Source organism: Schistocerca americana, chromosome 1 (genome assembly GCF_021461395.2).
Source record: "Schistocerca americana isolate TAMUIC-IGC-003095 chromosome 1, iqSchAmer2.1, whole genome shotgun sequence".
Classification (NCBI taxonomy): domain Eukaryota; kingdom Metazoa; phylum Arthropoda; class Insecta; order Orthoptera; family Acrididae; genus Schistocerca; species Schistocerca americana.
In genome coordinates, this window is record NC_060119.1 from 347,609,196 (window position 1) to 347,636,876 (window position 27,681).

The 27,681-nt window shown below is 42.1% G+C and overlaps 1 protein-coding gene across 1 annotated transcript; it reads left to right on the forward strand.

The window, feature by feature from the left end:
- Positions 1-2,859: 2,859 nt before the first annotated feature.
- Positions 2,860-23,680, forward strand: LOC124599465 (60S ribosomal protein L10). The gene is made up of 6 exons (XM_047136080.1): positions 2,860-2,963; positions 3,096-3,124; positions 5,809-6,007; positions 6,095-6,201; positions 23,212-23,374; positions 23,462-23,680. Exons 2-6 carry the CDS (start codon positions 3,102-3,104, stop codon positions 23,630-23,632), a joined length of 663 nt encoding a protein of 220 aa, XP_046992036.1. The 5' UTR covers positions 2,860-2,963; positions 3,096-3,101; the 3' UTR covers positions 23,633-23,680.
- Positions 23,681-27,681: the final 4,001 nt, after the last annotated feature.

Consider the following 27,681-nt stretch of genomic DNA (forward strand, 5'->3'; position numbering starts at 1 on the left):
GAGTGTACACTCCTTATTTTACCAACTTGCAGGGTCCACCATCAATTCCTTTCGTTACCGTTGTGCGCATAATCAATAAGGTGGTAAGTAAGGAAGGGGTCGAGTGTATGTCCAGTTCTCATGTAGAATTCGCCAGAATTAAAGTGGTACAAATACTTTCCACTCCGGTTCCTCGCATAATATATAATATCCCTGAGGACATAGTGATAAGATATGTAGTGCCTATAGAAAATTCTAACAGGAACTGTACAACTGACAATTGGTACACAACCTACCTCCTTTCTGGATATTTGCTGCAGAAGACTATCACTTGCATTGGTACAAGAACAGACATGAAATTCTTCCAGAATTTCTTCGAAACAAAGGAAAAGAAACTGGAAGTGCAATGTTTGGATTTCAGTAGGATAAGACCTTAGTTTCACATCTTCCTTATAAAAACTGTGCTATCACACTTTTGTCTGCTGTGCCTGACATGGGGACAGTGGATGAAGAACCAGAGAAACCTGAAAACATAATTGAATACAACATGACAAAAGGTGGAGTTGACGTTGTAGCTAACATGTTTGCCTGATACTCCAGTTCAATAATTATAAGAAGATAGCCATTGGCTACTTTTTCATTTTTCTGAACATTGCTGTAATTACATCGCAAACAAATTGTCTGTAAAAGGTGTTATGAAAGAGAACATATGTCAGAAAAACTGGCTAAAATGCTATTTAAAGGACTAAAAGAGCAAAAGATTTTGTTATAAATGTTGAAGATAGTGAATATGAGCTCCTTTCTTCAGTAAATATTATTGTTTGTTTAAGAGAAGTTAGTTTTTACTGACAGATGACCATGTTGTAAATTTTACAACGAGCGCTTGCCCATGTGACAACAGTAGCTGTGCCTTCCATAAGGTTAACAATTCCTCCCAAGGAACTGTTCTGAGGATTCTGTTGTCTACCGCTCCCAATGGTAAGGCTATCAACGTGATGTTCTTTGAAACTTCCTGGCAGATTAAAACTGTGTTCGAGTCTCGGCCCAGCACACAGTTTTAATCTGCCAGGAAGTTTCATATCAGCGCACACTCTGCTGCAGAGTGAAAATCTCACTCTGGTGATGTTCTTTGTAGTCACGTTATGGATATGTTCTCTATACTCATTTCAGCCGCATCTGGTAAATACCGGCGGAAATGGTATTGCTAATATTTAGTCCCTGAGTGGACAAGATGTAAAACAGATTCTACAACCATGCCTACTATCACTGGGTGCCACCCTGCTTCTCTTACACTGCACTCTGTGTATCACACACACTGTTGATGGAACACTAATTGCTACAGCCTTAACACCTGTTTGAATCTTATTTGTACTGCTAGAACAAGGTACCTGGATACACACTTTCTCAGGTTCACTTCTTGGACTGCTGTCCAATATACTAGTCCAACACTGCTTTGCAGTTTCCCCTGTTCAATGGCGCTCTACCCATCAGTAATTTGATTCTTCCCTATGTTGACCACATTCATTTGCACAGAGACTAAATGATACGATATGGTACGCCTCTTTGCATAGAAGATCCAGGTGTAATGATTCCCAACTTCGATACTGAGTACAAACCTCAGAGGGTTTACATGTCGAGGGCGACTGTACTTTCAGGTTTCATTCAAGTGATTGGCACTAATCACACTACCTCCTGAAAGAGATGCCAGGAACATTGGTCTCCGGGCATTTTTTCTTGCATATTGTTTATAATTCCCCTGTGGTAAGTAAGCAAATTGCATTTGGGTTGCTATGAAAAGCACTCTCGCATAGTAGGGACAAAACTGATCTCAGTAAGCTCTCATCTGCCACACCCATGACTTTGGTTCTCCAAACTGTTATAGCTAAGAAAAATGATTTCTTAAAACATTTCAGCATGATAACATTAAGTACCAATACACTTGACCTTCCTCCGTGGCAGAAGTTAAACAAAACGGAGAGCAAACAATACGAAAAATGTTTTCTCACAGAGGAGATAATTTACTGTCACAGTGCTGAACTCGAAGTACTAAAAGAATAGACACGGGCCAGTACGTCATGTCATGTCTATTGCCTTAAGCCTTGTAACACTTGGACACTACCCATAACAGAAAAAGTCAGAGTGTAGTATCTGAATATGGGAACTAACAATGATAAAGTTTATTAATAGCCAAATCCAACTTCATAATGTACGTATGTTCTTGATTAGTTTTGTGTGGTAAAGCGCTGAGAAGTGAATCAATATTTCAAAACATCGTTATTTATGTGCTAGCGAGGTTGTATAGATACTAACAAAATAACAATGTTGGTAGGAAATAAATAGAACCCTTTTACCTTATAAACTATGTTTTTTCTTATGTAACTTATAACGACGTTAACAAATTTATTTTCTCCTACATTAGTGCTGACTTCTTCATATGAAAATGTTATTTAATGAAAATTGCTTCATCAACTTATCATTTGTATGCCGTGTAGGTGTCAGCTCTGTTAGGTTAGTGAAAACCCCAAATCACTTTAAACTTCCACGTATCTGACGTTACTTTTGGAGAGATGCTCAATGGGAAAAATATTCAAGTCGCACTACAATATTAAAATTAGTATTTTTTCACGCATACAAAGTAAATCAGTAAAATAAACATAAAGAAGACTCAACAGAATGATATACACTACTATAAAATAGGTGAGAATGTCGAAAAATGGTTAACTTACAATGATAGCAGACAACGATACCATCAAAACTTTTTCCCCGAGAAAGCTTGACATAACGTGACCTGACGACCCGTTGACGACCAGTTTAAACGTCTTGATTTGAAGTGGGTTGTGGAATGTTTTTAAGTGATATAACGGCCAGAGTGAATGAAACATCGTAATTCTTTTCATCTTTGGTACCACCCATTTGGATCGTAACTCCGTTATCTCTGACCTCTACATTAGTTCATTTGGCCGTAGGACGCGTGGCTGTAAGGGGTAAGATATGTTTGTAATCGTTTTGCATCCGTTGTTGTGTATTATTAAAAAATGAAAGAAATGTTGTGGTCAGTGCCCCTATTGTAGTTTTAGCTATAGTGATAAAAAGTAACCTTTTTCTGTGTTTTTCAGACCAAGATGGGTCGGCGGCCAGCGAGATGGTGAGTGCTTAAGATATGGTCATTATTACTGTAGTCTTGTGTTGGATTAGTATTTGTATCTTAATATCACCGTAAAGGTTCTAATTTTTTAGTGACCGTTTAGGAAATAACTACTGATTTACCAAATTTATTGTCCGATGATGTTTTAACCTTAGTCCATGGCATGTTGCACAATAAAGCGTAACCACACATTAATTATTTATCATTGCGTCATTTGAAGATAATTTAGCCTGCCTTGCGAGGGTGCCAAATTATTATTAAGTTTCGTTACCTTATGTATATCTGTTGTAATCGTAGTGTGGCCCTTTATATGGAACTTCCCAAACTGTCAGTGATAAGTAGCCTGCTGTTGAGTTATTGCGATGGAAGTGTTGTTAGTTTGGCACATAAACGTAGTCAGTGCTAAAATACATAGTTCTGTTTGCATTGAGCTGGCACAGTTTATTAGCTAAACATGTGGATAGATAATGTTTGCTTCGTTTTTACACTGAAGTCCTTCTGTGTGTTCAGCAGTGGCCTCTTTTTTGCAGGTTTTAAACAAGAGTGCAGGGCTTTCAGTAACAGCATGAATACCTTCATTGTTCAAATTTTACTTGTTACGTATCAATGTGCAGCTCTTTTGTTAGTGTTTTGTAATTTGCTTAGTAGTGGGTGTGAGATAAGCTTTCAGATAGGAACTTTATCATTACGGAACTTGATATCTTTACGGATTGTTGGACTATGCTGTTGAATGACGTGTGTTAAGCCACCTTGGTATACAATGCAGATTTATAGTGCCAGGCAAATTAATCTACTTATGGTTGTTAAGTCACTGATTTTTGTTTAGGTAGGCTACACAGAGCACAGAAATGTGGTAGCTGTCCTCCCCATAAGTTTTTGTTCTTGCAGGATTTACTCGTGGTGTCACAGGTCTGTTCCTGGGTTTGTAACACCATATTAATTGGTTGTTTTGATTGACTGTTACCCAGTGGGGTGTACGAGATGTAGCTGTACAGTTCCATGGTAGAAGCTACGTATTGGACAACCCTCCAGCCCTGTATTCTTTCATGATTTATGCACAGTAGCCCTATATGCATCAAAATACATGTTGAAGGCTTGTCCATTTTATGTATAGTTCCTGAATTTAACTTATGGATTGTTTTTATAATTGTGTTAAATGTATATATGTCAACCACAGCTATTGATACCAAAAAACCAAGACCTGCAACTATGAGAAATAAAACCAATACAGCTCAAAAATCAAACATCACTACATAAATTAAAGCAGATTCAATACACCATAAATACACAAAACATCACAACTCGGATGTAAAGCCAGAAAAAAGATGGAACTCTGCTTAACATCATGTTGCCACAAGTGCTACACTTCAGTCTCAATGATCAGTCCAGATAACTGGAGGATTTTAATGACAGGCATGCCCTGCCCTATCTCCTACTACAACACTGCACTGTTATATTCCATTGTCATATCCATACAGCAAAAGCCACACAACAAACTGTCTTACTGCGCTATAGACAGAAAACCAAAAACATCTAATGAAAACTCGAAGCACATAAACAAAAAATAATTGATAACTCACTGAAAACACTTCTAAACCTTACATCCTGAACTACTTCACGCATCCAAGCTCAGATGAACCCAATACAACTTGACATTCAGCAAGTGCACGCCCGTGTGTGCGCGCGCGCGCGCGCGCACACACACACACACACACACACACACACACACACACACACACACACACACACACACACACAAAAAAAACCAACTCATAAACTCCACAGTGCAGTGATGTCATATGCATCGCTACCACTACACCTCGGGTCATATTGGATGGGTGGAATTGGATAATTCCTTTGGCCACTGTAGTGTTTCCAGAGTTGTGGGTGCATTGTTTCCATCGTTTTGTCTGTATTTGTCAGTGTTATAATTGTTAAGTTATTCAAAATTAAAATGTAATGTTGAAGTAGTTACATGAAAACAATTCATGGTGTAAGAGAAGTTACTGTAGTTTACACAGATTATTTACTTTCTTGTACAATCAAGTGTTGCTTGTCGTTCAGGCAATTGTCAGAGTAAGTAAAGTTTGTGAATTTTGTTTAGCCTATTTGGGAGGGAGATAGCGTTTTGAAAATGGCAGTGGTAAGCCAGATTCCTCATTTTTTTCCCCAAAATTAGTGTAATTTCCAATACAAGTTACATAGAGGACCCAACCCCCTTTTCCCTTCCATCTACTTCTTGGTTCTTAGCCTGGTGCCAGAGTAGCTGAATTAATTGAAGATGGCCTGTTTTGAGTGTAACTTCAGTACATTCTCCATGGTTCTGGTGGGCAGAACATGATTCAGTGTGCCTACATACTCACAAACAAAACATATTTAACAAGCAGAGTGAAAGATTGTGTGATGAACTTGGAAATTGTTCACTACATATACTTTGCTTTGTTTTGATAGCAATAGGAAATGAGTAAATGCCTTTTTAAAATCAGGAATAGTTCCTTGTGCCAGCTATCTGAGAGTCTAGTTTGAAAGAAAGATTAATGCTAGCAACTCTACCTTCCTCATTCTTGGCTATCATTCTGCCTGGAGGTACATGTGTCCATTAGTGATGTAATACAGTTACAGATACATGATAATGAATTTTCTTTGGTACTTTTAATGATGCAAATAATTTGACTTTATTACAGCTATCGCTACTGCAAAAATAAACCGTATCCAAAGTCAAGGTTTTGCAGAGGTGTTCCTGATCCCAAGATTAGAATATTTGACTTGGGAAGGAAAAAAGCAAGAGTTGAAGACTTCCCACTGTGTGTGCATCTTGTGTCAGATGAATATGAGCAACTGTCCTCGGAGGCACTTGAAGCTGGTAGAATCTGTGCAAATAAGGTTTGCTGAATTAATTTTACAACGGGGCTTCAATTCAACTAAATTTACAGAAATGCCTAGTGGTTAACTTACAACTTTGTTTTGCAGTACATGGTGAAAAACTGTGGTAAAGACCAGTTTCACATCAGAATGCGGCTTCACCCCTTCCATGTAATTCGTATAAACAAAATGTTGTCATGTGCTGGAGCTGACAGGTAAGTTCACTAGTGTTGTGGTGTTAATATTGGTAATGTCTGGTGAATGATTACTTCTGCTTTGCAACTTAAATAGGCAGGCTATCTAGTTTTTACTTGAACTAGCCATTGTGGGTTCTTCAGTATGGAAGATACTATGAGCTTCCATTTTAAGTTTGTAGAAAATGTACCTAAGGAATCTGCATGAATGACTGCCAGCATTCAGCACTGTCTGTAGCTTGGTGTAGGTACTAGTCATTTTAATTAGGGTGAGTGTCTACAACATTGGAAACACAAAATAAGTTTGATATTTTATAAGCCCACATAATGCAACTATTATCCTTCAGCTTACTGTCATAACTTTTGGTGCAGAATACAGAAATATCATAAATGAAGATCAAGAAGCAATGTCCAAGCCACATTGTACTTTCAAACTTACTGAAAATTTTTGTCTTGACAGATTTTCTCCATCTCTTAACAAGGAATAGGTTGTGAGTAAACAGCACTGTATGTGCATTGTCTGTTGAATATTTGGTGTAACATGCATTTCCTTACATATATATTCATTGTTATCAGCGTGGGAACTTGGCAGAAATGCTATACTTTTTTGGCTCTTTAACAATATGTATCATAACATTGCAAGCACTCTTTATAATTAACCACTGAGGAGCCATTTATGTCCATTAGAAATACTTACCATTGTAATGTTACTTGTTAAGGTCCACAGCTCATGGCTAGTGTTGCTGTCCCTGGATCATAGGGTCTCTGTTTCAATTCCTGCCCGGGGACTGGGTGTTTGTGTTGTCCTCATCATTTCATCATTCGTGACAGGCTGGATTGGACTATGTAAAAATTGGGGCTTCGTACAGGCGCTGATGACCATGCAGTTGAAATGCCCCACAAACCAAACATCACCACCACCACCACTTCGGTTAACATGCTCGAATAAAAAATCTGAAATTCAGTATTTTTTTTGGAGTATGGTTTTAGTCTTGCCACTTTCATGTGAAATTTCCATACCAAATTAGGCACTGTACGTCAATTAAACATGCCACACGCAGTGCAAAGAACAAAAACAGACTATTAAGTTACTAGTTACAGGCATTGTCTGTAATTGGCTTTGGCAACAGTTTACAATGAGCTATACACACACACACACACAGATATAAAGAATCAATAGTGGACTGTTGTGTTCACATTTGCTACACAAATGTACCTGTTTGGGTCAATATGATCCGACATAATAAAATGCTGAAAAAAGCTTCTACTCAGACGTATTTTTCGTGCAGTTGTAATCGATGAACATTGTTATTACAGTTGGTTGTTAATGATTGTAGTGATAATAATAACGATAGCAAAAGTAATGATAATAATACACAGAAGTTCACTAAAGAAAATTTATTATTTTACTATTCAAGCAGGTTATATTAGGAACAAACATTTCCACCAAAAGTCTTTCTCAACCATCTAACAACCCATATTAACTTTCCTTTCTTCTTACTGACTGCAGTTTGGACACAAGTGGTGATGTGTTTTACATACACATTTATTACACTTTCGACAAAAGTTTTATTGTCATTGCTTGAAGGAGAGACCTTCTAGCATGCGCACATTTAGTGGTTTGTAGTTACTGATTTAGCCACACCTGTCACTCCTTCAGGGCCTTGGACGCTCCTGATCATTCTCGAGAATCTTCTGTTCTTGGAAAATGCTTCCTTGATGCAATGTGCTTTGCAGCCAGTGACTTTCCAAGTTCCTCCAAAAATGTTCTCCATCTAGTCAATTTTCTTTCATTCCACTTGGGTCAGTCGAAGTCCACGAGACGTATGCATTATAAGCAGCAATATCAAGAATAGTGTAGAAAACTATCATGGACCAACTAGTGGTTTTTTGTTTGCACGTATATGATGTACCTGTTAGTTGATGGTGTCTACAGCCTCTTTGGTTGAATTATAATCTAAAATCATTTTTTACTTCTCATCAGCCATGTCACCTATTCCCCCACCATGGTGGAGAGTGCTCATTAGTACAACATTCTTATTTCTCTTAGGAATATAATTGACAAGTGTAGTGTCATTTGCGAAGTAAAACGAAGAGCTGTGAACCTCCTTGTTGGTCATATTTTGTGGAAGCTCTGGCTTATTTTAACATGTGGTTCCTAACATTGTCAGTTTCCTTTTATGAAGCAGCTGTCACAAATTGAATGATGTAAAGAAATTCACATGTTACATTCTGACCCCAAAAATCAGAGGTAAGATCAGCAACTACTCTCCTTCCCTAATGTTTTCCAGTGCCAATCCACTCTCATTTCCTGTATAAATTTGGGCTTTGTGATTTGCTGTCACACACAATCTGTATCTTGAGCCCATATTTTGCTGTTTGCTTGGGATGTACTGTTTGAATGGACAGCAGCCTCTAAATGATACCAGCGGCTTGTCGATTCCCCCCTAGAACAACTTCTAACTACTTCTAACCACTGGAAAATCTTGTTTTTGGCTCATTAGATTGAAATGATTTGTTTACTGAGATGTCATGAATCGTCACTGGCTGGATGCAGCTGAGTATGTGAGCTGCTTCCCTGCTCCCTCATTCATACTGCTTCTTCCCTTTCTGTACCACTCCTCTTTGCTTGCAGTCAGTGCTGCTAGCCTAACAGCTGCTGATGAGAGGCAGGGAGGTGTGAGGAGTGGTTTGTTTGTATCTGATTCTCAGAGACTTGACTCAGCGGCCGGAGACAACTCTCGTGTGCATGAGTTGCTTGTGAATAGTGTGTGCTCTTGTTTTCTTACAAAGGCCATGGCCAAAAATTTAGTTGGGAGAGTGTGATTGTCTTTTATGTGCCTGTCTGCAGCTCAGTGATCATCTTCATGGTGAGTTGCTACCTATCCTCATTAGTATTGATTTTCAAAGTATTGAAGCAAGTTATCTTTTGCATGGATTGATCACTGCAGCCTCATTTCATCAACATGCTGTCTGTGACATGTAGATGGCTAGCCACACCAGTGGGCTTTCGTGATGGGCCAAAACTGCAGGCCATGTATCTGACAGTTTGGGACTGCCAGTCTGAAGCCCAACATTCCCGACTAATGTGCAGGCCCTGCCCATTGCATGTAGTCTCAATGATCTGCCTGCAGGCCAGGTCTGTGTGTGGTGTAAATGAGGCAGATTTTCGTGGTTTATCCATGGACTTGCGGGACTGCAGTGCTGCTTGGCAGGCCAGAGGCCACTGGCAATGGATTTCAGGAATTCTGACTGACTTACAGCAAGAACGTTGTACAGTGCGGTGTTTTATAGACATTTTATTTATTCTAGTACATTTTGGCACTTTGTAAGTAGATTGTTTATTAGAAATGGAGGATGATAAGATGAAGAAAATTTTGGTAGTCATTGGCAGTTTGTACACTATGTACTCACATATTTTGTGAAGAAGAAACAAGCATACCTCAGTGGGTAATAACTGATAATAATGAACATAATAGAAACAATATTTTATTGGCAGTCACCTATAGTGTTGGGTTACACAACTTCTCTACCTTACACACTTCTTTGAAGTGGCCGACTTTTTTCTAAGGTTGTTTCTGAAATAAATAAGGTATTTTAAATTTGTTTTGCGGCTCCAATGAAATACGTATTTTTGTCATCAAATGTTTCATTTTATTGAAATAAAATAACATGGGTGATCTTTATGAAACATATCATTTGGCTTGCTTTCTCCGTCTAAAAACAGTTCATGGCAAAAGATATTGATGTTAGTACTCAAGATTTTTGCTCACATGTTTAGAACCACAGAAGTCCTTGCATTTTTGTCAATGTATGTCTTTATTTGTGCTTGAGATCTCAAAATTTGCCCCTCCAGGGGCCCAACAGCTCTTTTATGGGTATGTGTGTGGTGTGCTTGGGTCCCTGAGCTATTGCAGCCTTTATTCTTTTCCAGGCTGCTTTCCTTTGCCCTTCTTTTTCCTTCCTTGTCCTCCTTTCTTTCACTTGTCCCCCTCCCTTTCCTTATCTTGGCGTCCTTTGTCGGCCTAGCTATCCTCATGGCTTCACTTCATCTTGCAGTTTTGGTTGGTTGCTTTTCCTCTTCATTTTTGGCTTTTCTTTTTTGCTCCTCGTCAGGTTTGACCTCCATCTCCAAGTTTGAAGTTTGCTGTGTGAGCCAGATGGAGAACGGCCCCCTCCTTAGTGTCTGCTGTGGGTTCCTTTCCTCTCATCCCGCCAAAGCCCTTTTGCCTCCTTGTTAGGTCACCAGCTCGGTAGCCAGTCCGTGTGGTGGGGCTCTTATGTACCCATGTGGCTGAGTCCCCTGATACCACAGGAATCACACAGCTGGTACCTGTGCTGTGAATGCTTTGTGCAAGCATAGAAGGGGTTGCCCATTTTTTCGAGGCAACAGAACTGGCTATGACTGTCCTGCTAGCCAGCCATTGCTGTGGCTGGGTGGTGCCACAAGACAAGCCCCTGTTCAGAGTGGATGGTACCAGGGCAGAAGTTTGTCACAGTAAATGTGTTAAACTCTGGCCACTCATATGCAGCTGCATCTTGTCCTTAAAGTAGTTCTGTCTCGATTCCTGTTTCTGCCTTTCCAGCCTTACCATCCTGGGATACACCCTGGGAGGAGGGACAGATATGCCGGCTTGGGACGAAACCCTTTCTGCGGTTCCTCGTCTGTGCGAGGATCGGCAGGGGGACTTTTGCCATCACCAAACCCCGTTTCTTTGTGGAACATACCGAGGACAAGTTCGGTGAAGCTGAATCATTAAGATGAGATGTGGCTCTCTCCTTATAAAGACAACTTCAGCCAGCCTACCTCTGTGCCTGCAGCTATCGCTCCTCACAAGTCACTAAGTATGACACAGTATGTAATTTTCAATGGGGACTCCTCCTCGAGTTCGATGATGAACATAAGGCTAATTGGAATGATGCGGTGTTCATTTCGTCTGGAGTGTCCATAAAGGCCCTAAGGACCATTGTGTAGACACTGGCACTTTCTTCATATCTGAGGGATACCTTGCCTGAGATGGTAAACGTAATAGTGTACAAATGCGATGTGAAGCCATACATTCCACTCCCTTTGCGTTGCTTCCATTGCCTCAAGTTCGGCCACATGTCCTCACGATGCGATGCCTTTCCCATCTGTGGGGACTGGTTGCTGCCAATCTCCCCACTAACCACTGTGTCCAGTGTGCATGAAGGAAAAAATTTCAGCAAATAAAGAACCTTGACCATCTCAGCTACTTCGAGGCCTGGAAGAAATTTGACAAACCTCATACCCTGTAAATCTCGCCTCTACCTTTGCCTCAGTTACACTTCCCCTCCTCATCCCCTTCCCTCCTTCCTACTGCCCTTCCCTTTTCTCACCCTTGGTGGCTCCTGTCCTTCCACCTCCAGTAACCGCTTCTTCTCCTCCTCCTCCTCCTCCTCCTCCTCCTCCTCCTCCTCCTCCTCCTCCTCAGCATTCTTGGGACAGGAAGTTTGCACCCTTGGGCTGGAGGGGAGACCCGCACTCAGGGCCCCAAATCAAACTTGCTCTCTGTCCGATCTTGACATCATTGCAATCTTTTCCCTTACTGATAATGCCTCCTCCCTCCCTCTGAGGGAGAAGGAGAAGCAGCAGCAGCACAAGTCAAAGGATGAGGCTTCTCATAGGGCTTTGCCCCTTCCAACTCATCCTGAATCACTCAGTTTTTATGGATTTCACCACATCCTCATTGGTGACTACCACTGTCCAAGGGAGGTGACCTCCCTTTGGCTTCTTTCTCACCTGGACTCTCACCACATGATAATCCTGTAGAATTGCAACGGATATTATCGCCGCCACCTGGAAATAACAACGGAAAGTTTCCTCCTACTCTTTATTCTGTCCTGCTCTTTAAGAAACTCTTTCGTGATGACCACTCTCTTAACATTTCATGTTGTTGGGCATTCTGTTCGAACTGTGCTGGCTGGGGTAGTGTCTGGAGGGGTTTGCACTTGGTTCACACCAGTTTCACTAGTGACTGTATCCCCCTTCATACCAACTGGGAAGTAATAGTGGTTAGTGTGTAGACGACTCGGGCAATCACGGTTTTCAGTGTCTACCTCCCTCTAATAGGCATTTCCTCATATTGAACTGTTTACCTTAATACAGCAACTCCCACCTTTATATCTCCTCCTTGGGGACTTAAGTGCATACCACCCCATGAGTGCCACTTTGTCGGGTAGGTTGTCTTCTACTTGACCAACTTGCTACAGACTTTGATTTGTCTCCTCAATGACAGTTCCCGTGCCCACTTCAGTGCCACTCATGGCACCTTTACTACTATCGACCTCACAATCTCCTCCCTTTCTTTCGTGGCTTGCCTACATTGGTCACCTTGTGACAATAATTCCATTGATGCGGTCCTGCAGGGCATCTCTGCCATTATTCTTCATGCTGCTGACACTGCTGCCCCCATTCACAGGTCTCCATCGACCAGTACCACAGTGGACCAAGGACTGCCGACGGGCACTGCAGTGATTTAAACAACACCCTTCAAGACCAACTTCCTCCCTTTAATCATCTCCAGGCCAAGGTTCGTTACCTTGTAGAGTTGAGTAGAAGTGAGTGCTGGGAGAGCTATTTTTCCTTCCTGGGGACGTATGGCTCTTCATTGTAGGTTTGGTCCAAGCTCTGTAGCCTTCTGGGCCATCAGCAACAGTCAACTGTCAAGAATCTTATCCTCCAAGGTGCTCTGTCTACTGATCCATTGATCCTTGCGGAACACCTCGTGACACTTTGCGGCAGCATCAGTGTCCTCTTCGTATACTGCCATCTTTCTCCAACAGAAACAGAGTTGAACAGGCCCTCCTGTTTCAACCATCATCAAGCTGAATCCTATAACAAACCCTTCACTGAATGGGAAATCTTGGAGGCTCTTACTTCTTCAGATGACACAGCCCCAGGCCAAGATTCTGTCCACAACCAGATTTAACACTTGTACATTACACATAGGCAATATCTATGCAGGGTCTTCAACCACATTTGACTCACGGGTGCCTTCCCCTCACAATAATGAGACACTGTAGTTACCCTGTCCTTATGCCTGGGAAGAACCCAATGTCTCAAGTGCTACTACCGAATTAGCACGATGAATTTACTTGGTAAACTGCTCGAGATGATGGCTAGCTTCAGATTTTGTTGGGTTCTTGAATCTCGGGGCCTTTTGTCACCATATCAGTGTGGCTTCAGGGAAGGACGATCGCCAACTCACCATTTACTCAGATTTGAAACTGCAGTCTGACAGGCTTTTACTGTCAGCACCTTGTAACAGTCTCCTTTGCCCTATGTAAGGCATATGACATGGCTTGGCACCATCGCATATTAGTTATCCTCCATGTCTGGGGCTTTTGTGGGCCCATTCAAATTTTTATTCACGAATTTTTATCCCATCGACTCTTCAGAGTGCAGTTGGCATTTACTTAGCATACCTCGGATTCAGGAGAACAGTATCCCACAGGGTTCCGTATTAAGTGTCCCACACTTCCTCATATTCATCAATGGGCTTGTAACCTCTGTTGGCCCTCAGGTTACCCCGGAATTCTCATTCATCAGTGGGCTTGTAACCTCTGTTGGCCCTCAGGTTACCCCGGAATTCTCATGTTCATCAATGGGCTTGTAACCTCTGTTGGCCCTCAGTTTACCCCGGAATTGTATGTCTAAAATTTTTGCATATGCTGCATCTCCCATTCGGTAGCGTCTGCTGAGTGCTGGCTCCAAGCTGCCATCCGGCAGACTTCTGCGTGGGCTGTCTCTCCAGGCTTTCAATTTTCTCCTTCCAAAACACAGGTTTTGCATTTTGTCGTCAATTCATATTATACTCTGATCCAGAATTTTATTTAGGCAACCTGCTCCTAGACGTTGCAGCACAGTCCTGTTTTTTTGGGCCTTTTTTTTATGAAAAGCTGACATGGCTGCCCCATATTCACCACCTGAGGACAACATGCATGCAGAAGCTTAGTGCTCTCCACTTCCTGGCCCACACATCTTGGAGTGCAGACTATGCTACTCTTCTCCGTCTTCAGCAGGCTTTGGTCTTGTCCAGACTAGATTATGGAAGTCAGATTTATGGCTCAGCAGCTCCTTCCACTCTGAAAATACTTGATCCTATTCACCATTTTGGGGTACATCTGGCTATTGGTGCCTTTCGCACCAATCCCCTTGACAATCTCCTCATGGAAGTGGGGATTCCCCCTCTACAAATACGATGAAGCCAACTCCTGGTTTCTTAGGCAATTGACATTCAGATTCCCTGACCACCCCGTGTTCTCTGTCCTCTTAGCAAGTGAGGGACATCTCCCTCCTGATCACTGCCCGCAGGTGGGATTGTCAGTTGGAATGTCTCACTTCCCCCCGTCAGGATCTCCATTTGTTCACTGAAATTTGCCCCATGTAGTTCCTCACACATCCCCCCTTGGATGGTGCCTAGACCACGGATTAGGAGTCACCTCTTCTTGGGACCTAAGGTCTGTTGCACCTATGGTCTTCCAGCATCTTGTACATCCCATCCATCCTTTGAGTGAGTGCTACTATCTGATGGTTCTAAGAAAATAAAGTGGAATATGCTTCCACACCTTCTGGCTTAGAACACCATTTATTGCCACAATCATGTAGTGTGTTTACAGTAGAACTGCTAGCTGTTACCAGGGTCCTCCATTTTGTTACTCAGGTGTCCCTTCACATTTAATGTGTACTGACCCATTGAGTAGCCTGTTACTCTTTTCATTCTTTGGTTTCTGCTATCCATGACCTTATCTCTTCCTTTGGCCGTACTGCCTGCTTAGTTGTCTTTCTCTGGGTCCTAACTGATGTGGGTATCAGGGAATAAACTGGCTGGCTACTGCTCTCAGTAATAAACTCCACACAATGCAGGAGACTATTACAATTTGGTGCTCTTCCTTCTAATTTTGGGAGGAGTGCACTGCTTTATGCCATCTATGCATTGGTCATACCAGGCTCACCCATTGTTTCCCCTGCTGTGCAACAAACCACCCCCACAATATGCTTGTGTAGCTAGACTGATTGTACCCTACATCGGTGGAATGTTCCCTTCTTCTGACCCTTCGTCCTATGTATAGTCCTTCTTAAATAGTAGCTGACAATTCATGGACGGTTGAACTGGTCCTCAGTTTCTTCCATGAAAGTGGTTAATTCCAGGTATAAGGTTTTGCTGTACTCCTGGAGCAGGGGTAATTTGGTTGTGGTTGGAGCCTCTTCACGTTTTCTCAGTTTGCGACCCCATGACCACTCGTCCATGGAAAGCTCTTTTTTCCAGTTTTTAGATTTGGTCTAACATTTTATGCTTTTTACCGTGTGAGTTTTTACTTGCTTTATAGTTTGACTCCCCTGACTGGATCCATCTACTTTTAGCAGACCCTCTTTCTTCTGTGAGTAACTATGGAATCATGGGACTGATCATCTTGGTCCCATAAACCCTCTCAATCAATCACTGTCAAAATTTGTCAGGGAAATATGCTAAAACTTGTCTGAAAATCAGGGAATTTCAGATGGTTAAACTTGTGGAATCCCTATCATCATGCCCTGAAATGAGGGACATTCCATCAAATATCCTTCCCACCCCTCATAAACTAGTGCTCCATCACCCACCTACATATTGTTAGTCCATTTGTTTGCCGCTCCCAACCCCAGACCAATATGCAAGACCTGTCCAGTACCCCGTGCAGGTCTGGAGGTTAGAATAGGCCTGAGGAGTCTCTCACTTTTCGGCCCTATGAGTTCAGGTCCCGTTCAATGGTTTGACCTACCACTCGAAATTCTACAGAAGTGGGGGCCATATGCGGAAGGATGCCTTACATGGTGCACGAGTTATCCAGTGTCCTTGGATTTGATCTCCTAAATCTCTTTGTCATGTCTTTGCATCACCACCTGCGATTCAACTGTTTGGGCGAGGACACTTTTCGGGGTAACTTATCTTCTTCCATTGTCTCCTGTCCTCTTTTGCCCCCATGACAATATTGGATTTCTGTATGCCCAATATCCAACACGATAGCCAGTACGTTGTGGTGGGGCCGACACATATCTATGGTAGCCCCCTGATAACACAGGGATCGCACTGCTGATGCCTGAGCTGTAAACTCCCCAGTGTTGCTACTAGTGCCTTCATCTTGGCCTTTGAGGGTGATTCATTACCTGAAAAGGTCAAGGTGACGGTTTACCGCTGTGATGTCAAACCATACATCCCTATGCCGAGCTTTACGTGCTGGATGTTTGGGCACGTCTTCCCACTGCACTTCCAGCGCCGCATGTCGAGACTGCAGGCGTCCACTGCACCCAAGTACTCTGTGCGCCTCCTCCCACTTGCATCAACTGTGGAGAGCACTCCCCCTGCACGCCAGACTGCTCAGTCTCCAAAAGGAGCAGAAAATCATGGAGTAAAAGACCCTGGACTGGTTGATTTATACAGACGCTAAAGGTAAATTCGGAAGATTATACCCCATTTGGTTGATGCCGACATAGGCTGCAGCCAATTCACCAACGCTGTCCCAAGTGCCAATGGTTCCTCATTCTGTGCCACGAACAGTGAGCCCACTGGGCCACAAGAAGACTCCCCCATCCCAGGGTCCCCATTAATGCCATGGCGGACATTCGCCAGTGGCTAAAGGAGCCAAAAGCTGCTGGATGAAGAGCTTCATGGTCTTCCTTCATGCTTGAAGCTGCTTCGAAGAAATCTTCCCAGTAAGCCCCTAAATAAGTGAGAGAGCAAGCAAACTAAGAAGCAGTCTGCTAAGAAACAGGACCTCTGGTGGCCCCAAACACAACCACTCCCTATCACTCTGCAATTGAGGATGCGGTGGAGATCTTAGTGTCCCCTGCGGACCTGATTCTCACTGATACCTCATCCACCATAGAAATGGCTACAAATACTCAATCGGTGGCAGCAGGTGACCCTGAGGCATAATCTGCCTCCTTGCATGCTTCATGCCTTCCCAGCCTCACGATAATGTCATCCTCCAGTGGAATTGCGGCAGTTTTTTCCACGACCTGGTTGAGCTATGACAACTCTTAAACTTTGCACCTGCTTTCTGCATTGCCCTTCAGGAAACCTGGTTCCTGGAAATGTGGATCCCTGCCCTCCACGGTTATAGGGGATATTACAAGAACCGTAGTGACTGTAATAGTGTCAGGTCGAGTTTGTGTCTGTGCTGAACACAGTATACAGTGAACCTGTGTCCCTTCAAATCCCTCTTGAAGCTGTGGCTGTCAGGATAAGGACGATGCAGGAAATAAATGTATGCAACGTATATCTTCCTTCTGATGGTGCAGTAACCCTGAGGGCGTTGGCTGCACTGATTGATCAACTCCCTAAACCTTTCCTACTTTTGGGAGATTTTAACACTGTTGACCCCTTGTGGCGTGGCACGGTGCTTACTTTCAGAGGCAGTAATGTCAGATTTACTGTTCCAACTCTACCTCTGCCTCTTAAATACAGCTGCCCCCACACATTTCAGTGTGGCACATGGCACATATTTGGCCATTGATCTCTGTTTGTAGTCCTCGTCTTAACCCATATATCCACTAGTGAGCACATGACGATCTGTATCCACTGGTGAGCACATGACGATCTGTGTGGTAGTGACCACTTCCTCATCTTCCTGTCACTGCCCCGGTGTCAGGCCCACAGATACATGCCCAGATGAGCTTTAAACAAAGCAGACTGGGTTGCTTTCACCTCTACTGTCACCGTTGAATCTCCCCTATGTGGTAACATCAATGTGGTGGTTGAGCGGGTAACTACAATGATCATTTCGGCAATGGAAAACGCTATCCCTCGTTCTTTGGGGTGTCCTGGCCTGAGACAGTCCCTTGGTGGTTGCTGGAAGTCGCTGAGACAATTCAGGAGTGTCGGCGAGCTCTACAGTGGCATAAGCAACACACTTCTCTGGAGCACCTCGTAGCCTTTAAACAGCTGTGTGCCGGTGTTCACCAGATTAACAAAAGACGGAAACAGGAGTGTTGGGAGAGACCATCACGTGCCATGAGTCACCTTCACAGGTCTGGGCATAGATCAAATGTCTTTTTGGGTACCAGTCCCCAACAGGTGCCCCCCGTGTTACCATAAATGGCGTGTTATCTACCGCCCCAAATGTGACTGCTGAGCTGGAAAGGAAAGTCCTTTCGTTCACTACACGCCACAGTGAACCCTGTAACACCCTATTTACAGATTGGGAACTCCTCAGTGCTATTGCACATTGCCACGATACAGCTCCTGGGCCAGATCAGATCCAGTCAGATGATTGAACACCTCTCATCTGACTAAAAGCGACATCTCCTCGTGATCTTTGACTGGATTTGGTGTGATGGCATCTTTCCATCGCACTGATAATCTTGCGTCCCTCGAGTCTGCCATCCGAACAGCCTTTTCAGGACAGCAACACCTTGTTGCTTTCTTTTTTGATTACGAAAAGCGTATGACCCACCTGGCGACATCATACCCTTGCCACATTATACTAGTGGGGTCTCTGAGGCCCACTCCTGATTTTTATCGAGAATTTCCTGTCGCTTCGTAGTTTCCGTGTCTTAAGTTGGTGCCTCCCATAGGTCGCCTCATATCCAGGAGAATGGGTTCCTGCAGGGCTGTGTATTGAGTGTATCTCTATTTTTAGTGGCCATTAATGGTCTAGCAGCAGCTGTAGGGCTCTGTCTCACCCTCTCTGTATGCAGACGACTTCTGCATTTCGTACTGCTCCACCAGTACTGGTGTTGCTTAGTGGCATGTACATGGAGCCATCCACAAGGCGCAGACTCTAGCCGACGGCTTCCCGTTTTGGGCACTTGTACTGTTCCTCCGGAACCAGAACTACCTTACTGACGATCTCCTCACCGTAGTAGAGACATATCGATTCTTAGAACTGGTTTTCGACGCCTTATTGACTTGGCTTCCCCACCTGTCAGCTTAAGCAGAAGTGCTGGCAGCACCTCAATGCCTCTGCTGCCTGAGCAACATCAAGTGGAGCAGATTGCTCTATGCTGCTGCAGCTCTGCAGAGCCCTTCATCAATCCCACCTTGACTATGGGAGTGTGGTTTATGGTTTGGTTGCACCACTGTGGTGTTCGACTAGCGGCGGGAGCTTTTAGGAGGAGTCCCTCCACTGCAGGTCAGGTGTGCGCAACTGTTCACCAGTCATGTTGCACACGTTTGTAGTGCACCTGTGCGTCCAAATTACTGTCTCCTTTTCCCATCCACAGCAGTTCATCTCCCACATAAGCAACCCAGGTCAGGGCTTACAATTGCAGTTTTTGTCCGATCCCTACTATCTGAACTGGTGTCCTTGCCTTTACTACCTATACTTGAGGTCCATTCATGTATGCTTAGGCTGGGCTTTGCCTGGACCTTTCACATGGCCCAAAGGACTCAATTCACCCCGCAGCTCTCCACTGTAACTTCCTCTTGATTCTTGACACGTACCAAGGCCATGAAGTGGTTTACACAGACAGCTCAATGGCTGATGGTCACGTCAACTTCATGTATGTCCATGGAGGACATATTGAACAGCATTCCTTGCCCAGTGGCTGCAGTGTTTTCACTGCAGTGCTGGTGGCTGTATCTTGTGCTTTTGAGCACATCCATTCATGCTCTGGGGAGTCATTTCTTCTGTGTACTGACTCCTTGAGCAGCTTACAAACTATCAACCAGTGCTACCCTCGTCCTTTGGTAACAACCATCCAGAAATTCATCTATGCCCTGGAGCAGTCAGGTCATTCAGTGGTGTTCGTGTGGACCCCAGGACGTGTCGGAATCCCAGGCAACGAACTTGCTGACGGGCTGGCCAAACAGGCTACATGGAAACTGCTTATTGAGATTGGCATTCCAGCAACTGAGATGCGTTCGTTTTTACACTGCCAGGTTTTTTAACTTTGGTGACGGAATGGCATAGTCTCAGTATGCACAACAAACTGTGCCATTAAGGAGACTATGAATGTGTGGCAGTCCACCATGTGGGTCTCTCACAGGAACTGTGGTTCTCTGTCGGCTCTGTATTGGCCACACTTGGGTGACCCACGGCTATCTCTTGTGCTGTGAAGACCCGCCTCAGTGTTGATGTGGCGACCAGTTGACAGTGGCCCATATTCTGGTGCACTGTCTGACTCTGACTGCCCTGCGACGAAATCTTCGGTTACCAGACTCGTTGCCGTTAATTTTATCTGACATCACCTAATGACAGTGGCCCATATTCTGGTGCACTGTCTGACTTTGACAGCCCTGCGATGAAATCTTCGGTTACCAGACTTGTTGCCGCTAATTTTTATCTGACATCAGCAGATTTAGTTTTATGTTTTATTTGAGAGGGTGGGTTTTATCATTTGATCTAAACTGATTCACAAACAGCTATTGCTAGCTATGTAAATGAAGTGTCAAAAAGTTCGTCTCTTCAGGGCCTCACTATTTTGGGCATCAAATATACCTGTCAGTCTTCCTTTGAATTAACACTTACATTTAGGACATTTCAAGAATGGAAGATTCTAGGAAGACAAGTGAGGTCAGTAAAATCATAGTATTTGAATAAAACTAGAAAATAAAAAATGAGAGATTGGTCAAATATTTTGTGAAATAACTTGTCAAAAAGAGAGAGAGAGAGAGAGAGAAACATTTTGTCTCTTGAATGATGCTTGAAATCGTGTAGATCAAATAAGGTGCATCAAATGTTTCTTTAATCAGTTTTATTTCGCACTTTTGGAGAAATGATTTAAGAACAAGATTGGTCTTTTTTTTTTTTTAAAAAAAAAATGTCTTATTTATGCTGACCATTTAGATTAGTTGAAACACTTGGCATGAACATTGACTGGTGATGAATTACATTCCCAACAATCAGTAAAATTTCATGGTTGTTCAGTGTGATTTATTAGAAATTTGATGTGTGAATACTGTGTAGCATATACACTAAAAATATACTTTAAGATGCCGTGTAAAGGGTATTGGGAAAACATAGTACACAAAACAAATGATTGTACTTGTCACTTAAAATTTAAGGAGCTGGGCTAAACTTGGGACCTAAAATTCAAATTAAACGCCAGTCATGCCTCCACGCCATGAACAACCTGTGGCAAAAGTGACTTGTTTTATGTATTTACATTATTCATTTTCTGCATTTATGTTGAAAGTTCTTGATCACTTATTTTTAATTCTTTGATGAGATAGTCAAACATATCTCCCCTCATATGTGTATGTTTGAAGTACTTTACTGGTAGCCTTTGTAGTTCGATATATTTATGTTCCCAATGAAGAATCCTCCTAAATTTCTTGTACAGTGCTCCTTTATCACCTTATTTTCCAAAGTAAAGTTTATTTTGTTGCTTAACTGCTGAGTTACAATATTCCACAATTTATAGGTGCTGACTAGTAAAACTGGATGGCTCTGGTAGCTGTCATTTAGTGGGAGTTCGTGTTTTGCACGTAGGGGACAATGCATATTGCTCGATGCTGCTGCTTGTAGCTGGAAGTTTGCATGTCCATGCTTGTAGCTGGAAGTTTGCATGTCCAGTTGTTGAGCACTGTCACTTAACATATGATGTGGCCATACAGCATTTCCTATGCTCCCATAATCATCCTGACCTCAGTCTCAGGTAACCCACTGTCCCTGCACCCTCCATGCAAGTTCCCCCCTTCCCCCCACCCTGTCATCCCCTCCCAATTCACATCAGATTCATTTGAGTAAGGCTATCGCAACCAATTGTTTTTCTACAAATTTTGAGAGATTGTGGCATTAGCAAAGCTTCATCTCAATTGGTTTTTGTGTTCTACACCAAAAACTAAGTGCAAAGCTGGATCAAATTAGGTCAGGAGTAGCAGCTTGCTGAACTTATTTTTCACTCTCACCTGCCCTTGCATGAGCTTTGTTCCACTTACATTTATTAGCTGTATGTTATTTTCCAACATTGAATAGACTTTGAGTTAAATGATTTCAGGGTGGCTGTATTTATCTGAACTGAATCACACAATTGCTCAGTTTGTCTAACCTGAAACTACCTCCTAGTCTCAAATGTAAGAGGTGCAAAGTCTCAGTATTTGCTGCACTGTGTTACTTTATTAAAATAAAAGAACCTTTTGAAACAAATATTGATATGGAAGTGTGCAATGGAATGGGCAAAGGGAAAATCAACTGAACACTCTAGTGTACATAATTAAGAAAACTATTCCACAAATTAGAATAAATGTGTGGAACACACATTTGAATGCTATTGATTTTCCGAGCTCTAATGCTTTAACCGTAATAAGACATTTATCTAGCAAGTGTATGCAGGTATCAGTTTTAATGCTGAAATTGTGTGGAGAGAATTGAGACCTATGGGAGAGAATCTGTTTTGATATGTTCTCTTCGATGAGGAGAGTGGTTTAATTACATAGTCAAATTTTTGTGACAGTAGTTCTAATGGGGCAGGACGTGTGTAATAATAGGGCAAAAACAATGTAACATCAAGTAATGAGACATACTGGATTAAATGTGGTAGCTGGATGTAGGCTGCAATCAATGCTACTAAATTGACAAGTGGTAGCAAGCTGAGACTCTCATGTGAGCAGGTACATACTCTTGAAGTGGGACGTATTTTTTAATATTTATATATTGTTTGGCAACTTTAGTGAGTATTGTGTGGTTATATTTCTCACTGATGCATTTTTGGGAAACCTAAGAAAGTTATCCATAGAGTGGTACGTGCTGTGAAATATTATTTACAAGTACTGTGAAATTTTAAAGCATTACTGTGACGTTAGTAATCTCATTTTGGAAGTAGTGTAAGAAATTGTGAAAAATGAATGTATTAAAAGAGCTTGGAAATCACAATAATAGCTTTACTCCCCTGGAGTCTTACAAAATAGCTGTTTCTGCCAGTCCTGAATTCATACTTCAAAATGGACTTTACAAGAAGTTGTGTGAATGAGGCAACTACAGTTCGTACTTGCAGGGTGGCAATAACATTTTGCAGTCTCTTATATTTTACTGCACTGTTTGGGTTGTAGAAGGCTCTAAATGTGCTAACTATTGAACAACTGTATTTAGGCTCCAGACTGGAATGCGTGGTGCATTTGGAAAACCTCAGGGCACAGTGGCTCGTGTAAGAATTGGTCAGCCCATAATGAGTGTGAGGACAAGTGATCGTCACAGAGCTGCCGTGATTGAGGCACTCCGCCGTGCCAAATTTAAATTCCCTGGTCGCCAGAAGGTAAACAAAACAACTTGAATGATACGTTGACATTTTGTTAATACCATAATCTGTGTTTCTTGTTCTAAATGCCTTTTAACTTTGCAGATCTATGTTTCCAAGAAATGGGGTTTCACTAAATATGAGCGTGAAGTCTATGAGAAACTTAGAGATGCAGGAAGGCTTGCCAGTGATGGATGTAATGTGAAATACCGCCCGGAACATGGTCCACTTGATGCTTGGAAGAAAGTTCAAGTAGAATTGGCACAGATGGCTTAACTCAAATTATATGATTCTTGAATGATTAAAATCTTTGGAAACCTGAAATGTTTTGTTTGTTTGCAATCTTTTATTTGTATCTGAGTACAAACACTAAGGTTATTGTTCAAATTTATTGTGATGGTTATGGGGATTTAATAGAATACATATAATTAAAAAGTGGAATATGATGAGTTGTTGGTGTCAAATTAAACCTTTAAGTTTGGAAAAGTACCATGCATCACTTTTGTTCAGAAGTGGTATTATCTTCCCGATGTCCACTATTTCTGGGAGGACGACGGTTCAATCCTGTCTCCGGCCATCCTGATTTAGGTTTTCCGTGATTTCCCTAAATCGCTTCAGGCGAATGCCGGGATGGTTCCTTTGAAAGGGCGGCCGATTTCCTTCCCCATCCTTCCCTCACCCGAGCTTGCGCTCAGTCTCTAATGTCCTCGTTGTCGACGGGACATTAAACACTGATATCCTCCTCCTCCACTATTTCTACTTTTATGCTAAGATAAATTTATGGGGACTTATGCAAACCACCACATCACTTTTTAAAGTTATAAGCAGACTTTTCAAAAAATCAAAGGTGAAAAATTTTAGAAAAACTGTTTTTGTTGATGTATTCAAATAATAAGGCATGCTCATTTACTTGAGCAGTCTCCTAAAAAAATATTAAATTCTGTTGCAGTGTCAGCTTCTGGCTTTTGAGTTGTGAATTGAGGACATCTACATCTATACTCTGCCAACCACCGTGAGTGCAAGGCAGGGGGTACATCTGATTGTACCAGTTATTAGAGATCCTTTCTGTTTTTTTCACATGTGGAGTTCAAGAAGAATGGTTGAATACCTTTGTGTGTGTGCAGTAATTAATCTTCATGAGCCCTATGTCAATGATAAGTAAGGGAGGCATAAACTATCTTAAAGAATCTTTCAGTTCACTTCCTTCAGTATCTCTGAAACTCTCCCATGGAGTAAATAAAACCTTCTCTATGTATGTTCAGTATCCCCTGTTAGTCCTATGTGGTACAGGTCCCACACACTTGAGCAATATTCTAGAACTGTGCACATGAGTGATTTGTAAGCAAAAATACCTTTGTGTACACTGATGACTGACCATGGTGTCGGGTGTGCCTTCGTCATTGGCACCGACTATTTTTGCGGTCTGCTTCTGAAACACTGCTCAGTATTAGCAGCAGAGCTCTTAGCCCAGTATCAGATCACGCAGTACATTTGTTCAGATTCTCTGCTCTGCAGAGCCTGTGTGTGGTGTACACAGTCTATCCCTTAGTGCAGTGGATCCATTTCCTCACTCTTCAGGAAGCCACTGTGATTATTTGGGTCCCTGGTCATGTCAGTCTGATGGGAAACAAGGACATTGATGCTGCTGCCGTCAAGGCTGCAGTCATCCTACATCGACTCACTAGTTCGTCTCCTTCAGCTGGCATTGGTCTTCCTTCGTGGGAGCAAGCTGTGGGGAATTAAACCTCTCCCAATTGGTTGGCCCACCACCCCTTGCTGAGAGATCATTTTAATTCGGTTGTGTATTGGGCACTGTCGTTTTAGCCATTGCCATGTAAGTGGTGATCCCTCCCCACTTTGTGCTTATTGTCATCAATCTTGGTGGTTCACCATTTCCTGGTGGCATTCTTATACATGTTTGTTATCTTAAGTTATTGGCTGATCCATGGGCTGTTTACTATGTTTTATTTTTCCTATTGTAGCAATATGACGGACATCTAACCTTTAGTTCAGGATCTCCGTTGTCTCTACGGCATATCTTGTGGACCTCTCTCTGCAAAGAAGTCCTTGTTTTTAGCTGTATTTCCTTCTGTCGATTGGGCTTATAGGTGTAGTAGTAGGCGTAAAGGTGTAGTTGTTTTAACTTTTTTTGTCTTGGTGTTCTAAGGTTCTGACATGGTGCGTATGACCCTAGTTGGTTTTGTGCCCTAAAACAACACAGATCAAGAGTAAAAAATAGAAAGACTGAAACTTCCTGCAACTGTTGCTGAGTAATTTCCTGCTGTCATAACAAAGCAGTAGGAGATTCTTTAAAAAATGTGTGAACATCGTGACTTGATTTCGCAGAAGTAGCACTTACGTATCTGTGGATGGGTCAGTTGTAGCGGTAGTGTTTAAGGTTCACTGTGTTGAGTTATTAATAAAAATAGAACGTTTTCGTAACAGAATCACTTTCATGTAATAAAATAATTGACACGCATGACCAGAACTCAGGAGGCACAACTGTTACCTGCTCCATATTTCATTGTAAAAAAAGAAAGCAAAACTACATTCGTTGCTGAAGTAGCTTCCAATAAAACATTTTACTTTTTGCATAAGAAATCAAAAACCATGTTTTTGACTGGTTATTTTGCTACAAACTGTTCTCAAACTGTTTGGTAAAAACGTTATATTCCTTTGTGTTTTAAAGTCTTCCATCACATGTGGTTATCTTCTTGTTATTAATTACAATACTTCAAAGTTAAAAAAACTAAAAATTTGCAGTGAACTGGGGATATGAACTGTGATCTCTGATCTGAGGGAAGAAAAAACTGGCAATGTTCAGTGGTCTTGCGTCCTTCATATAGCACAAAAGTGTACAGGCCGATAGACCACCGACTGTTGAAAAGGGTCATAATGTGTAATAGGCAGACATCTCTCCAGTCAGTCACCGGAATTCCAGACTGCACCAGGATCCACTGAAAGTACTATGCCAGTTAGGCGGGAGGCGAGAAAAGATTTGATTTCATGGTCAAGCAGCTGCTTATAAGCTAAACATCATGTTGCTAAATGCCAAACAATGCCTCACTGGTGTAAGGAGCATAAACATTGGACAGTTGAACAGTGGCGTAACATTTTGTGGAGTGACTAATCACAGTACACAATGTGGCGATCAAATGGCAGGGTGTCGGTATGGCGAATTCCTACTGAACGTCATCGGTTAGCGTGTGTAGCGCCAATAGCAAAATTCAGAGAAGGTGGTGTTATGGTGTGGTCGTGTTTCTCACGAAGGAGCTTGCACCCCCTTGCATGGCACATTCACTGCTAGAGGGCAACGACATTGTTTTCAGTGGCAGAAGATTTCAGTTATCCGTGTTTGGCCAATGTGCACGAAATACTCGTGGATCAGTTTATTAAGGTAAAAAACATTAAAATCCCTACAGTATTTCTTGAGGTTAGCCTGATCATACTAAAGAACCACAGTAGGAGACTTCAATTTGTATATACATGTTCTACCAGAAATGAAGATAATGCTAATTAAATTTATGGTAAGTTTTGTTAATTTCCATTGCTAAGGTGCACAAGTAATGACATGAAATTTAAAAAATTGAATGATCTTCCCATTGAAAATTTCGGAACTCCCATGTTTGTTAAGGGTTGCATTGCCATTGGTTGAGCTAGTGTTAAACATATCGGCTTAATATAGGGGAACAAAACTTGCTGAAAAGTAAGGGCTACCCTAATGTGGATAGCATTTTTCACACATGCAGTATGTCCATCACTATTTCTGGTGCCTGTAGTTAATTTTTGTTCGGAGCACCACAATACGAAGTGGGTTCCTGAGGCAGCTGCCCCCATTTTCTAACCTTCCCATTTCCTTTGGAAGGAAATTGCAAGCTTTGTTCTACCTGTGAATGTGTGGCCTGGTAGTTTTCACATCCTATAGGTGAGTACTGGATAGCCGTTCTGTTTGTTCTAATTTTAGTTTTCTCTTTGATAAGTCTGTAAGATTAACTAGGCTGTTGCTGTTAACTGTTTGTATCCATGTTGTATTATTATACTGATTGTGTTTGGACCCTTAACCAAAAGCTTTTATTTATAAATCTATACAAATGTCAATTTTTGAGTGGGTCTGAAAATGTCATGGGTAAACTTGCCAAGTATTTAATTGTATGGAACTCCATACTTGTTTTCTCACTTTGAATTTAGTTTTATTCCTGTGATATTTGTTAATGAGGTTCTGAGATGGTGTAATGTTTTAAATTTCTGCAGCAGTATTTAATGATGTATGCAGTCAGGTGGCAAATTCTCAGAAAAATTGTAACAATATAATTTTAAGTGTTCAG

What these genes read in the sequence shown, in the direction of transcription:
- LOC124599465 (XM_047136080.1), top strand. Translation starts at nt 3,102, where the DNA reads ATGGGTCGGCGGCCAGCGAGATG. An exon ending in GTAGAATCTGTGCAAATAAG is followed by an intron (nt 6,008 to 6,094) that starts GTTTGCTGAATT and finishes TTTGTTTTGCAG; the next exon opens with TACATGGTGAAAAACTGTGG. An exon ending in AATTCCCTGGTCGCCAGAAG is followed by an intron (nt 23,375 to 23,461) that starts GTAAACAAAACA and finishes TTAACTTTGCAG; the next exon opens with ATCTATGTTTCCAAGAAATG.